This window comes from Zootoca vivipara, chromosome 11 (genome assembly GCF_963506605.1).
Source record: "Zootoca vivipara chromosome 11, rZooViv1.1, whole genome shotgun sequence".
Classification (NCBI taxonomy): Eukaryota; Metazoa; Chordata; class Lepidosauria; order Squamata; family Lacertidae; genus Zootoca; species Zootoca vivipara.
The window spans coordinates 62912461-62925200 of NC_083286.1; the positions used below are offsets into that span (position 1 = coordinate 62912461).

General features: G+C 55.6%; 1 protein-coding gene across 3 annotated transcripts in view; it reads right to left on the bottom strand.

Annotated features, from left to right (window-relative positions):
- The window catches only part of ATOSB (atos homolog B), a 33825-nt gene that overhangs the window by 4118 nt on the left and 16967 nt on the right, over window positions 1-12740 (bottom strand). For all 3 annotated transcript variants that reach the window (XM_035100775.2, XM_035100776.2, XM_060280413.1), the window contains 7 exons: window positions 12201-12449; window positions 8160-9250; window positions 6102-6160; window positions 5704-5812; window positions 4212-4370; window positions 1479-1547; window positions 1045-1241 (listed from right to left, as the gene is read on the bottom strand). In XM_035100775.2, coding sequence (XP_034956666.1) covers window positions 1045-1241; window positions 1479-1547; window positions 4212-4370; window positions 5704-5812; window positions 6102-6160; window positions 8160-9155 — 1589 coding nt within the window. In that variant the 5' untranslated portion in view covers window positions 9156-9250; window positions 12201-12449. The remainder of the gene's footprint in view (window positions 1-1044; window positions 1242-1478; window positions 1548-4211; window positions 4371-5703; window positions 5813-6101; window positions 6161-8159; window positions 9251-12200; window positions 12450-12740) is intronic.

The window sequence follows — 12740 nt, forward strand, 5'->3', positions numbered from 1 at the left end:
AATGCAATTTCTTGTGATCTTTTAAGGAAAACGGGGCACAAAAATGTCACTGCCCAAGACAGCTGTCCCCTAGAGCAGGGGTTGGCAAGCTAAGGCCCGCAGGCTGGATCAGGCCTACCTGGGTCGTAAATCTGCCCCGTGCCGCAAAGCCAGAACCCGCCACGAAGCCGCGACTCCTGGCGATGGTGATGGGAGGAAGAGGCCGAGCGGAGGCAGCTCTGCCACTCAATCGCCGCACCTGGTTTACCTCAGCGGCGTTTGATTGGCAGAGATTGGCTCCTCCCACCTCGCCACCTCCGGAAGGCCGCTTTCCCTTCCCTGCACCGCCAGAAGACGCCGCGTCTTGGTGCGTAGCTGTACCCTGCCCTGCCGTTGGATGCACGGACACTACGAGCCCTAAAGACACACTTACTCGCAAGTAAGCCGCAATTGTTTCAAGGCCACTTGTTCAGCGCCTGAAGAACTGCTCAAGTCCACTGAAATGAAATGCACTACGGATCGCACCCCTGGGAAGGTAAGCACAGCGACTGGCCCCCCCCCCCATGCTGCTTCTCCGGCCCACCACAAGGTCTTGAGACTAAAAAAATGGACCGGCCTGTGGCTAAAAAAAATTGCCGACCAGGCACCGCTTGACTGCCATGTCTGGGGTGGGGTGGGGATGTGAGGAGCAGCCTCCCCACCTCCAAGGCAACTGGGGGAAACAGCCCCATGCAAATATGGAGGTGGCAGCAGCCCCAGATAAAGCCAGGACTCCAAAAACACTCACATTGCATTCGCTTTATTTTTTGTGTAGGACTTCCAGAAATCACCTTCAACCTTCTAGTTGGGATTCCTGCACTGCTGGGGGTTGGCCTGGATGACCCTCGGGGCCCCTCCCAACGCTACGCTTCTAGGATGCTATGCTTGGGCCCAGAAGCAAAAGCCCTAAGCGGATCTCGTGTTTGGGCATGTAAATAGATAGTCCTGCCAGGGCAGGACCCAGGGACCCCGGAGGGCCAGTGCCAGCTCTTCCTCCCCCTCCTTCCTTCCTTGCGCCACCCTCACCTCAGGTGCATCAGGTAGCAGAGGACCCTCCTGGGCCCCTCGCTCTGGGCTGGGCTGGGGCCTTGCTCCACCTCCTCGCCAACGGGAACCAGGAAGATGCGATGGCGCAGGAAGGTGATGTGGCTGGCGGGCATGTCATGGAAGTCATAGGTCACCAGGAACATCTTCACCACCGTCTTGTTGGGGTTGAATAAGGTCTGCAAGAGGGGAGGCCGTCACGACGGAGGAGGAGGAGGAGGAGGAGGAGGAGGAGGAGGAGGAGGAGGAGGAGGAGGAGAGCAGCTGCCCAACAGAGGAAGGCATTGCAAGGGGTCTCTGGGCTCCCCACCCACTAACCTTAGGCCAGCACGGCCCTCACGCCTCCCTGCTCCCCTCTCTCTTGGCATGCGCAGCTCAGGAGCCAAGCTGCCCACCTGCCAGCCTCTGCAACTCACCACTTGGATGGTGCCCGTTTTGGGGATGCTGTAGCCCTTCTTCCCCAAAGATTCCAAATCAATGACTCCCTGGAGCAGAGAGAGAAGATTAGGGGCTCAGGGGGGGCTCAGAGGACGGTGGAAGGGGCAGGGACGGGGCACCCAGGTTAGGGCAGTGGAATCACCCTCACTTTGTAGACTAGGGAGCCACAAGCCCTGGGAGGGGTGCTGTGGCCGATGGAAAGGGCAGTTCCACTGGGCAGCAGCCAGGGCAGAGCATTTTGTGGCCACTTGAACCACAGCAGAAACGCTGGACTAGCTCAGACCTTTCCATAGATAGATAGATTAAAGATTTCTTAGTTTACAAAAATATGTGCATTGTCTCTTTATTCAAGTTGTGTCTTCTACAGATCAGTTTCATTTGCTGCGAGACATTAGTGTTGCATCCAGTATTAGGTTAGGAGGAAAAGGAGAGAGGGGAATGGTGAGTGGGGTGGGGTCGAGGGGGGGGGCAATGCTTCCATTCTTCTACTTAGTGTATGTGTGAGGGTTTGTGTCAGCGTCACTTTTGTGGGTTCTCTTACTATTTGATTGTTGTATTTCCCTGGTGGTGAGAGAGGTTGGGGGTGGCCTAGGGGGACGTTGGTTGTCTTTGGTTGGCTGTAGTGAGATTTGTTTCCATGTGTGAGTGGGGACGGTTTGGGGGGGGGGGTTGAGATCAGGTTAGCCAGATTGATTCATATGCTGTTGGTGGGTTTTTGTCATTGTCTTGTTGGGCTGTGTATGTGATGAAGGGGAACCATATCGGGGTGAAGGCATCTTCTATTTGTCCCTGTGCCAGTTTCAGTTTGTTGGTTAGTTTTTCTAATAAGGCTGTGTCCCATACTCTTTGATATCATTGGCCTATGCTTACTCCTGACAGGTCTTTCCAGTGTCTGGTTATGATGCTTCTAGCTGCTGAGAGTAGGTGGGTTACGAGCTCTTTGTGGTGTGAGTGGGCACTATTATCTTGGACGATGCTGAGTAAGGCCAGTTCTGGGGTGACTTCTAATACTTGCTTAGTTATTTTGCATATTTCTTGTATGATTGGTGGTCCAGAAGAGTTGGATTTTGGGACATTCCCACCACATGTGAAGGTATGTGCCTGTGGAGGTGCACCATCTCCAGCATTTTGGTGAGGTTCCTGGGCGTATTAGTGCTAGTTCCCGTGCTGTTAGGTACCATATGTAAGTGAGTTTCAGGGCGAGTTCTTTTCTTTTAGCTGAGATGGATTCCAAGGGAGGTTTAGACCCTTGGGTGAGGTTAATTTCATAGCCTGTGTCATCCTCCCATTGTTTTTTTGATAGCGTCATGGGGGGTTGTGGGATTTTGGAGCGGTATTTTGTATATTGTGGATACCATCCCTTTGCCGTGTCCCTTTGTTGTTTGGAGGAGGTTTTTGAAGGTTGTCAGGGGCCTGGTTGCTGCTGATTTTACTACTGGGTTGTTTATGAGGGCATGTAGTTGGTGCTGTGTTAGCAAGGGCATTTGGGTGTCTTCTAGTTTGTCTTGTATTCCTTATGTCAAAGTGGGTTTGTTATTTTTGTAGAAGTCTGCTGGACAGTATAAGCCAGGGGTCCCCAGACTTACCGACGTTTGGGCCGGTTCCCACCGCGCTGATCGCGCGGCGGGCCGGAGGACGGGGAGCGCGCGCCTGTGCGGGCCGGCGGGCGGGGGAGTGGCGCGGCAGCGCGCTTCCAGGGTGGAAAAAGCGCCGAAAATCCTTTGTGCGCATGCGTATGGGCCTCCCCCGACCCGGAAGTGCACCAGAAATGACCTCTTCCGGGTCGGGAGAGGCCCATACGCATGCGCACAAAGGATTTTCGGCGCTTTTTTCCCCGACCCGGAAGAGCGCTGCCGCGCTGCGCGCCGTAAGAGCGGGCGGCGGGCGGCAGGGGTCGTCGCGGGCCGGATTGGCAGGCTAATTGGGCTGCATCCGGCCCCTGGGCCGTAGTTTGGGGACCCCTGGTATAAGCCTTTGCCCTGCCAGGTTTTTATCTGGAGGTTTTGTGCTGCGTGGTGGAATAATGGGTTGTAAGCCAGGGGGATTAGTGGGGAGGGGGTTGGGGACAGTTTCACTGCTTCTTCCTTCCATGCTTTAAGTGTTGTCTTTGTGAACCTGTTTAGTGTTGTGGGGATTTTCCTTAGTTTGTTTGGGAGGAATGGGTGTGCTGTGTGTGTGTGTAGGGGGGTATATTCGAGTATGTCTCTCTCCAGGTGTACCCATTGTTTTGTCTTGTCTTCTTGAATGTATGGGATTTAATACAGAATTTGTAAAGATGGTGTTAAAATGATAACAATAATTAATATAAAGAACTTATATGAAGATATAACAAAACAAGGAGGAGAAGTCAATGTGTATAAAACCAGAAGAGGAAGTTGAGGGAAGTTGCGGGGGGAGGGGATAATTTTTGGAAAATGTGTTTTGTTTTGTTTCGATGGTTTGAAATGTCAACATGATAAAAATGAAAAATATACTAAAAAATTAAACAAATAAAAATAAAAATAAAATGTATGGGATTTATCCAAGCCCTTTACCAGCCAGGTTCATTCATGACCAACCAGGGACGGCCAATGCCACCCCATTGCCCCGAGTGGGTCTCTCCACTGAAGTTAACCCCTGCTGTGCCCCCCCTTCCCAAAGCCTCCTCCCCACCCAGCCCCCCAACCTCCAGGGCTTCCTTGTCCAACCCCCCTGCGGTGCAGGGCGCCTACCAGGAAGGGCGAAGGGGCGCTGTGCTCCGCTATGTCAAAATAGGTGACTTCCACAGGGAGGGTGGCGTGCTGCGGGCAGTAGGAGCCGCTGGCCCCGATCTCCGCAGTGAAACCCTCGATCCGGCCGGCCGGCGGAAAGCGCCCCTTCAGGATGGACTCCTGTGCAGGGAGGAAAGACGGTGGGCGTGGCAGCCTCCAGAGGACAGGATGGGCCCCCCTCTGCACACGCAGGGCTCCCAACACACAAAGGGGCCTCCCACCTAACCTACAACAACAACACCCCCCCCCCATTTTATCATGCAACTCAGCCATGCGGGCAAAGGGCTCTTTAACCTTTCCCTCCCCACTGCAAACAGCAAGAGCAGCTCAGGAAATTGCATGATGATGATAATAATAATAATAATAATAATAATAATAATAATAATAATAATACCCCAAGCATCTGACTAGATTGCACAGCTGTTCTTGACAGCATCCACAATTAAGACAGAAAAGGGTCTAGGAGCCCTTTGCCTGGCCATCACAGTGGGCAAGAGGGGCCATGCTGGGCATGCTGAAACCTCTTTACACGGGCAGGGGCAGGGACATGTCCTGGGTGGCCCTCTGTCCTGGATGCTTCAGCTGAGATTCATGGATTGAAGGGGGTTGCACTAGATCAGTGTTTCTCAACCTTTTTTGGGCCACGGCACACTTGTTCTATGAAAAAAAATCCCGCGGCACACCAACTCTGTGCCGCCCTATATTTAGTTTAGTTTGGAGGGGAGACGTAAAGCATGCCACTAAAGAACTGCTGCGCGGTAGCCAGGCGGACCCACCAGGCGCAGAGCCTGCGGAGCGAGCGGGGACACGTTAGACCCCAGGCGGGCAGACACGGGCGCGCAGCTGCCACCGCCTCCCTCCCAGCCGCCCCAGGCAGCCGCTGCCACTCTGGCCCGGCGAAGGGAAGCCCTGCGCAGCCTTCCCCGCCTGCCTCCTCCTCCCCAGGCGGCGGCGGCGGCGCCCTCTCTGGCCTCCGGCTGGATGCCGACTCTAAATTTTGCCGCGACGTGCGGCGACGAGAAGGGCGATTTGCATTATCACGTGCCTGGCGGCCGCCAATCAACATCACTGACCCACTTTCCGGCGGGTCAGCGACGTGACAATGCAAATCGCCCTTCTCGTCGCGGCACACCAGCCAGCGTCTCGCGGCACAGTAGTGTGCCGCGGAACACCGGTTGAGAAACGCTGCACTAGATGACCCTTTGGTACCTCTCAACTCTATGATTCTATGTTTCCATGTATGCCCAGGACTCAAGCTATCCCAGGGCTAGATAAAGGGCCGGAGGCAACATCCGCTGCCCCTCCAGCCCCACCCCCCAGGGCAGATGGAGCCGGTCTCCCTGTGGAAGAGGTGCCTCTCCACCCTCCTTAGTTGCTCCACCCAGAGGGGCTTCCTGGGCGCCCCAGAGGAAGCACTCCCTCGCACCCAGAGCCCCCCAGCCCTGCTTGTTACCTCAAAGTTCCCCAGCAGGGCGCGGCTGGTGGAGGTGCTGGCCCAGGGGGTGGCGCAGGGGGGCCTGCAGCCCGCGGGGCTCCTGGGCAGGCTGCTGCGGAGGTGTCTCCTGTTGGGGGCAGAAGGTCGGGGGGTCAGTTGGAGCAGAGGTCCCCCACACCCTGCCCACCCTGGAGACCTGCCAGAGCAAGGCTCCCAGGCAGCCTCTCCAGAGAACCGGGGGGGGGGGCAACCCCTCCCTCTGCCAGGGAGACAGCCAAGGGCAAGAGGGCAATGCTGCCAGCCCAGGGAAGGCCCAAAAGACCCCCCCCCAGTCCAGCAACTCTAGGTGGCGACCAGGGGGGTCACTGACTGTGGGAGGAGCAGAGAGGGAAAACAGGGGGGGGGGACACACTTACTGTTTGAGGCGCAGCCCAGCCTTCAGCTGGCAGCCGGCAGAACCGCTGGTGGCCGAGCCCTGGGGGGTTGGGGTGGGGGGCGAGGAGACACAAAGGGGGAAGCGGGAGGTTAGAGGCTGGACCCCCAAAGGCAGCGAAGGAGCCTCGTGGTCTGAACTGGAAAGCAACGGCATCTGACGCACATTTGACTCGTGCAAGAGCAGCTCCGCCTTTGCAGGCCAACAGGTTGGAATTCCACAGGTTAAACCGCAAGCAGAGCGGAGAGCCTGGAGGCTCTGTTTGTGCTGAGGAAACCTCTGCCTTGTGTGTGGGGTGGGGGGTGGGGGGTGGGGGGTGGGGGGTGCACAACACTGGCTCCAGAAGGCTAGAGATGCTCAGGCAGGGAAGATGCCTTTTCGCGAGGCTTGGGACCGAACCCCCATGTGAGATGCAGCCGCACCAAACTCTCGAAAAGCAGGTCCCACAGGTGGCCCCACAAAGCGACAGTCACCCGGGCCCCATAAGCCTGCCCACCAAGCCCAAAAGGACCCCCTTCAGTGGGTTTCCGTTCCCCCAACCCTGCAGCAACAGCCCAGCCTTCCTGCCTGCTCTTCTCTCAGGGGGAGAAGCCCCCTGGAAGTGTCCCATGAGAGGGTCCTATGGAGGAGGTGGGCACCCGTGGCTGGGAGGGGGAAGCAAAGCCTGGGGGTGGGCAGATGCCAGCTGGGGACCCAGTGCCCAGGGGGCAGGCAGGATGCCCGCCTGCTCCTGCAGAGCTGGCCGGCAGCTAGGCTCTTCCAGAGAGAGGGCAGCGGGTCACATGCTCAGTGACCAGGCAGTGACCTCCCTGGCACAGAGAGAGAGGGGGAAAGGGCCGGGCCGGGGCCGGGGGCCAGCCGCTCTCCTTCGGAGGCCGAGGCATCACAAGGCATCCCTTGTGCCAAAGAGCTTCACGCCCCATGGCACAGCCATTGGCTCAAGCCTTGACATGCGGGGAGGGAGATGGAGGAGAAGCTTCGTCTGAGCACCTGCACTGCCCTTCCCTCCCTCCACACATCTGGGGGTCTCCTCTCTTGCAGGACTTGGCCACCACAGCCCCCCACCCCCGTCATCCTGCCCTCCTTAGCACGGGCCCCACAACCACGACAATGGCCTCCTCAACCCCTCAAGCAAGGAAGGAGCCCCCCAAGACAGGCTTGCAGGTTAAAGGAAGCCTGTCTTCGTCTAGGCTTTTGGGGTGAAGCAGTGTTCTCTCTCTGTTCCCTCCGGCCTCACATGGGCAGACACTGAATTTACTTGACCAGCAAGGCCAAACTCACTTATACCAAAGGCTGCAAATACAAGACGCCTTAGGACCAGCGTTAACATTTCTAGGTGGCCACCGAGGTCTCCAGTCTTAGCAACTGGAATAACAGGCAAGGGCTGGAGAAGATCCTTTGCAGAGACTGAGAGATGACCAAACGGGGCTCTGCTCTTTACTGGGAGACAAACTATTGCCTGCAACATTTCCTTGGTGACATCTTGTATGTTTCTATCTTTTTACTCTATTCTATCCTGGATTTAACTTTTCACATGCTTCAAATCGCGGTTGTAAATCTTCCCAGCGATCCTTTCATTGTTCTATCATTTCCGTAAACCGCTTTGAGGTTTCTTCCTATGACTGAGTGGCGTATAAAATAAATACAATTGTAGCTTGGTTCACGAATGCCTTGCAACTCAAACGTTTTGGCTCCCGAACGCAGCAAACCCAGAAGTGAGTGTTCCGGTTTGCGAAGGTTCTTTGGAACCCAAGCGTCCGACGAGGGTTCCACGGGTTCTGATTGGCTGCAGGAAGCTGTGCCTTGGTTTTCGATTGTTCTTGGAAGTCGGACAGACTTCAGGAACGTATTCTGTCCGAGAACCAAGGCACGACTGTATATGAAATATATAAAATAAATATATGAAATAAATAATAACTAAGAAGCCCAGTCCTTTTCCAAAATGCTGCAACCTTCCTCCCCCGACCCCCACAAAGTGGGGAGCTCACACCCAACCTGTGTCCCCCCCCCCAGCCCTCAGCAAAGCACAGCTCAAGCTCACCTTGGCCACAGGCAGCAGGTGGTTCCAGAAAGGGGCGCCCTTGGCGTCGGTGCTGCGGCAGGAGGCTGGCACAGGGGGGCAGGGCGGGGCCCTCTTCTTCCTTTTCCGGGCAGGGGGGCGCCTCTCATCCTCAGAGCCCCCTGCCTCAGCCGCCCCCTCCGCCGAGGGCAGCAACTTCCGCTTCGCTGGGCAGCAGCCAGCCCCTCCTCCAAGGAGCCTGCAGCCCCCGGGGTGTGGAGTCTTTTCGGCAGAGCCCAGCCCATTGGCATCCGAGCCTTGAGCCGCCGGCGGAGTGCCAAGCTCTAGGTGCCCTCCGGGTGCCGCCAGGAGCGTGTCCCCCAGCTGGGGCTGATGTGCAAGGTTATGCAAACCAGGGCCCAGGAGGCGGTTGGGGCCAGGGGCCCCCTGGTCCCTGGGGCCCCCATTCTCCTCCTGCCCCCCGGCGGGGCCAGGGTCCGGTGAGGCGGGGGCGCAGCTGCCTCTCTTCGCCGTGTGCAAAGTGTCGCAAGGGGTGTGCGGGGCCTGTGCTGGGGCGCCCCCTCGTGCCCTGGGGGGGCTGCTCTCAGGGCGGTGCTCCACCACCCGCAGGCCGCTGTGGGAGAAGTGCTGGCCGGCGCCCCCCAGGGAGAGCTCGTCCACCAGCAGCCCATCCTCAATGTCGTCGTCCCTCTCCTCCCAGCGGCCCCTCTTGGCGTCCCACTCGGCCCCCTCCGTCCCCCGCTGGGGCTCTGGGCAGGGGCGCTTGACGGGCTGCCTTCCGGGGGCCCTCTGCTCCGGAGGGGGGGAGGAGCCGGCCAGCGGGGAGAAGATGGAGACCTGGTAGACCTTCTGGCAGGCGAGCTCCGGGGGGCCGCAGCCCATCAGGACCCCGTGGTGGCTGCGCCAGGGCAGGGGCCCCTCCTCCGTCTCCTCTTCTTCCTCCTCCTGGTCCTCCTCCCGGCTGGTGCCTGCACTGCGCTCCTGGGGGAGGGCCGACTCTGCATTGATGTGCCGCATGGGGTGCGATGGGGCAGGGAAGGGGGCTAAAGTGCCGCGGGGGGGTTGGGAGCCTGGAGAAAGCCCCTGCTATGAAGTGTGCTTCATGGCTGCATCTGGAACGAGAGGAGAAGGCTATTGAGGGGCAGCACAAAAAAAAGGGCTCATAAACCCATGTGCAGCCTCAAGAAAGCGGAGAGAGGAAAGCTTGGACTCCTGGCCGTCCCTCGAAGCTGAAAGTTGGGAGACTCAAAAGAATGGTATACATTGTTCCTTAATGTACTCTATAAATTTAAAGGTTTAAAGACGTTAGCAGGATTGATAAAGCACTTGTAATTTTTTAATAGGCAAAGGGCTAAATAAGGATTTGATTAAAGTTGGATATATGTAATTAGATGCAGTTAAAAAAAATGTATCTGTGGAAACCAGAAGGGGGAGGAGGGAAGTCCAGGGGTTCAATTGTATAAACATTGTTGAGTTTAAGCTTGAATGATGCTAATGATGAAAACTGAAAATAAAATTTATATAAAAAAAGAAAAAAAAGAAAGTTGAGAGACTTGGGACAAAGGCAAGAGCAGGTCCTTCTTCACGCAGTGCCTAGTTAACCTGTGGAACTCACTGCCGCAGGAGGCTTTAAAAGACGACTGGACAAATTCATGCAGAGCCATGAGGGCCCTGCTCTGCCTCCCCAGCTGGAGGAAGCAAGGCTTCTGAAGACCAGTTGCTGGAAACCTCAGGAGGGAGGGTTGCTCATGTGCTCGGATCCTGCTTATGGGTTTTTCCCTCGCGGGCACCGGGTTGGCCACTGTGAGAACAGGAGGCTGTCCTAGATGGGCCCTTTTGGGCCTGATCCAGCAGGCTCTTCTAGCATTCTGATGTCCCCTATAGGCCAGCCTTCACTGACCTGATGTGTTTATAGTTGTATTCCAAAACACTGGGAGGGCACTAAGTTGGCGAGGGCTGGTCTACGCTCTTTGGGCATGGCTGGCGGTTTGAATCCCCGCAACGGGGTGAGCTCCCGTTGCTCGGTCCCAGCTCCTGCCCACCTAGCAGTTCGAAAGCACGTCAAAGTGCAAGTAGATAAATAGATACCGCTCCAGCGGGAAGGTAAACGGCGTTTCCGTGCGCTGCTCTGGTTCGCCAGAAGCGGCTTAGTCATGCTGGCCACATGACCTGGAAGCTGTACACCGGCTCCCTCGGCCAATAATGCGAGATGAGCGCTGCAACCCCAGAGTCGGTCACGACCGGACCTAATGGTCAGGGGTCCCTTTACCTTTACAGGCAGCATGAACATGAAATGGTCAGGCCAGGAGCACAGCTGAGTATCTCCTCAGGAACAACCACCCTTCCTTTCTAACAGCCAGCACAACATTCGAAGGCTTGCTCTCTCTTCCAGGGCAGCGTTGGAAAGGGAACCTTTGGAGCCGCCTGGTCCAACCCTCTCCAATGCAGGAATCACAACTGATCCATCTTTCCTCTGCTTAAATGCTTCCAGTGAAGGAGAGCCCATCACCTTTGGAGCTTGTCTGTTCCACTGCCAAATGGCTCTGAGTCCAATGGCCAAGAAGGCTGTAGAGGCAAGTGAGGGGGCAAGGGCTTGTCCAGCTGGGAAGGAAAACTCCAGGAGAAGGAAAACTCTGGTCCTAAATGTTCACTGCTTTGCAGGATGTCTTTGGGAGAAGACTAGGCTAAGGAGGAAACCCAACACAAATCCGGAGTGGAGTCCTTAAGATCAGGGCTTGGCAAGGTTTACCTCGCCTGGGCCGGTTCACTCCCACGGAGATCCCTCCGTGGACTGGACCGTATGCACAGACGTGATTTCCGGCGCCGCGAAAGCGAGTCCCCGCTCCGCGCTGCGCTGGTTTAGTGCAGCACACAGGGACTCGCCGAGCGGGCGGCTCAGTTTGGGGGCGGCTCGTGGGCCATTTAAACAACCCCCGTGTACGCCTTGCACGCTTCCTTCCAGCAACTCCTGCATCCAAGCTAGTGCCAAACATCTTGCTCTGCTTTCCTTTGGGCGAAGCCAAGAAAGGGGGGGGACTTGTCGTCTGGGCAGCCCAGAACCTCCTTCCATACTGCCCAGGCTTGCCCCCCCCCCCCCGGGAGGTCACTTTGGTGCTGCTAATCCAGCAGTTTGGCTTCACCCCTGGAGGAGCACCCCATTGTCTCTCGAGTCAGACTGATCCCAACAACAAAACAGCAAGAGCAGCCAAGCGACACACACACACACACACCATCCCGCCGAGTCTGGCATCAGCCTCCACTTAGGAGGGGGCAACTTCTGCAGGACAGGTGATAATGTCTCCTCCTCCTCCTCCTCCTCCATGTTGGATTTTTTGAATAGTCACGTTACTTTAGAGCTGGTCTAATGTAAATACTGTCTGTTTAATTGAAACAGGTGCCGGTGTTTCTGTTAATTGCTCACAGGCGTGGGCTCTGCTCCTTGTATATAAGGCTCTGCCAGAAAGCCTTCTGTATCTCTTAGTTAGATCTTTCAGTTTGATTCATCTCGTAGTAGATCACTCTCTCAGTTGTTTTCAGTTTAAGAGATTCCTTAGTTGAATCTTAGTATGATTGCTTAGTTATAATGCTAGTTTGCTGTTAATTCACGGGTAGTTTAATGGGAGTTATGTGGGAGGTTTGGAATGTGGGAGAAAGCATTTATCTTTAGTTTAAAGTCTCTTTAGATTCAGTTTGTTTTTCAGTTAAAGAAACCCAACCGTTTGTATTTTCATCTGCATACTTTTACAAGTGTGCAGCTAGTAAGGGGTTTCATATAAGGGAAATAATACCCTATGTTCTTGGTGGTGTTTTCTTAGCCAGGTCAACTTCTGACTGCGTATACTCTGCGTGAAGCGTACTTTAAAGGGCCGCTGGAAACTGGGATATATGATTTAGATTAAGCAAGTTTCAATACCCAGTTATCTCCTATATTATTCTTATTATATATATTATTTTCCAATACTCCAGCCCTTACCAAACCTGGCCAGGAAGAGACAAACTCTTCAGCTCTCCAGGGCAGGGGAGGAGGGAAGCCTGCCTCAAAGCAGCTGGGAACTCACTCACCCCTCTGCAAAGGGTCCCTCGTCCTCTTCCTCCACCCGGGCGTCCTAGGCTCCCCCTCCAGCAGCAGGCGGTGGCTGGCGTAGCCGGCAGGCGAGATCTTCCACCCTGGCACTCCCCAGAAGCGGCGTGGCTGCCTGGGAATGGCTCCCACCATCACGGGCTGCGGCTCGAGTTCTGCCTCCCGGCCTCCTCAAAGTCCTCGCAGGCAAACAGGGCGACTCGGCAGCAGCAGTAGCAGCAGCAGTGGGGCTGCAGAGAGAAACAAGCGCAGAATCACCATCATTAATCATTTCATGTCTATACCGCTTTATATTCTGAAGAGGGGGGATCAAAGTGGTTTACAACACATTAAAACAAAACGATCCAGAAGAAAACAAATTCAAACTTCAAGGAAAATATTTCAGATGCTTCTCCAAGGGACATTTTGCTCCCCCCCCATTTATTTACCTACTTAATTTACAGAGCTGCCCCACAGCAGAAGGATTCCAGGAAGCCAGAGTGTCAGACTAAGACCTAAGACCCACTCCTTTATGAAGTTCA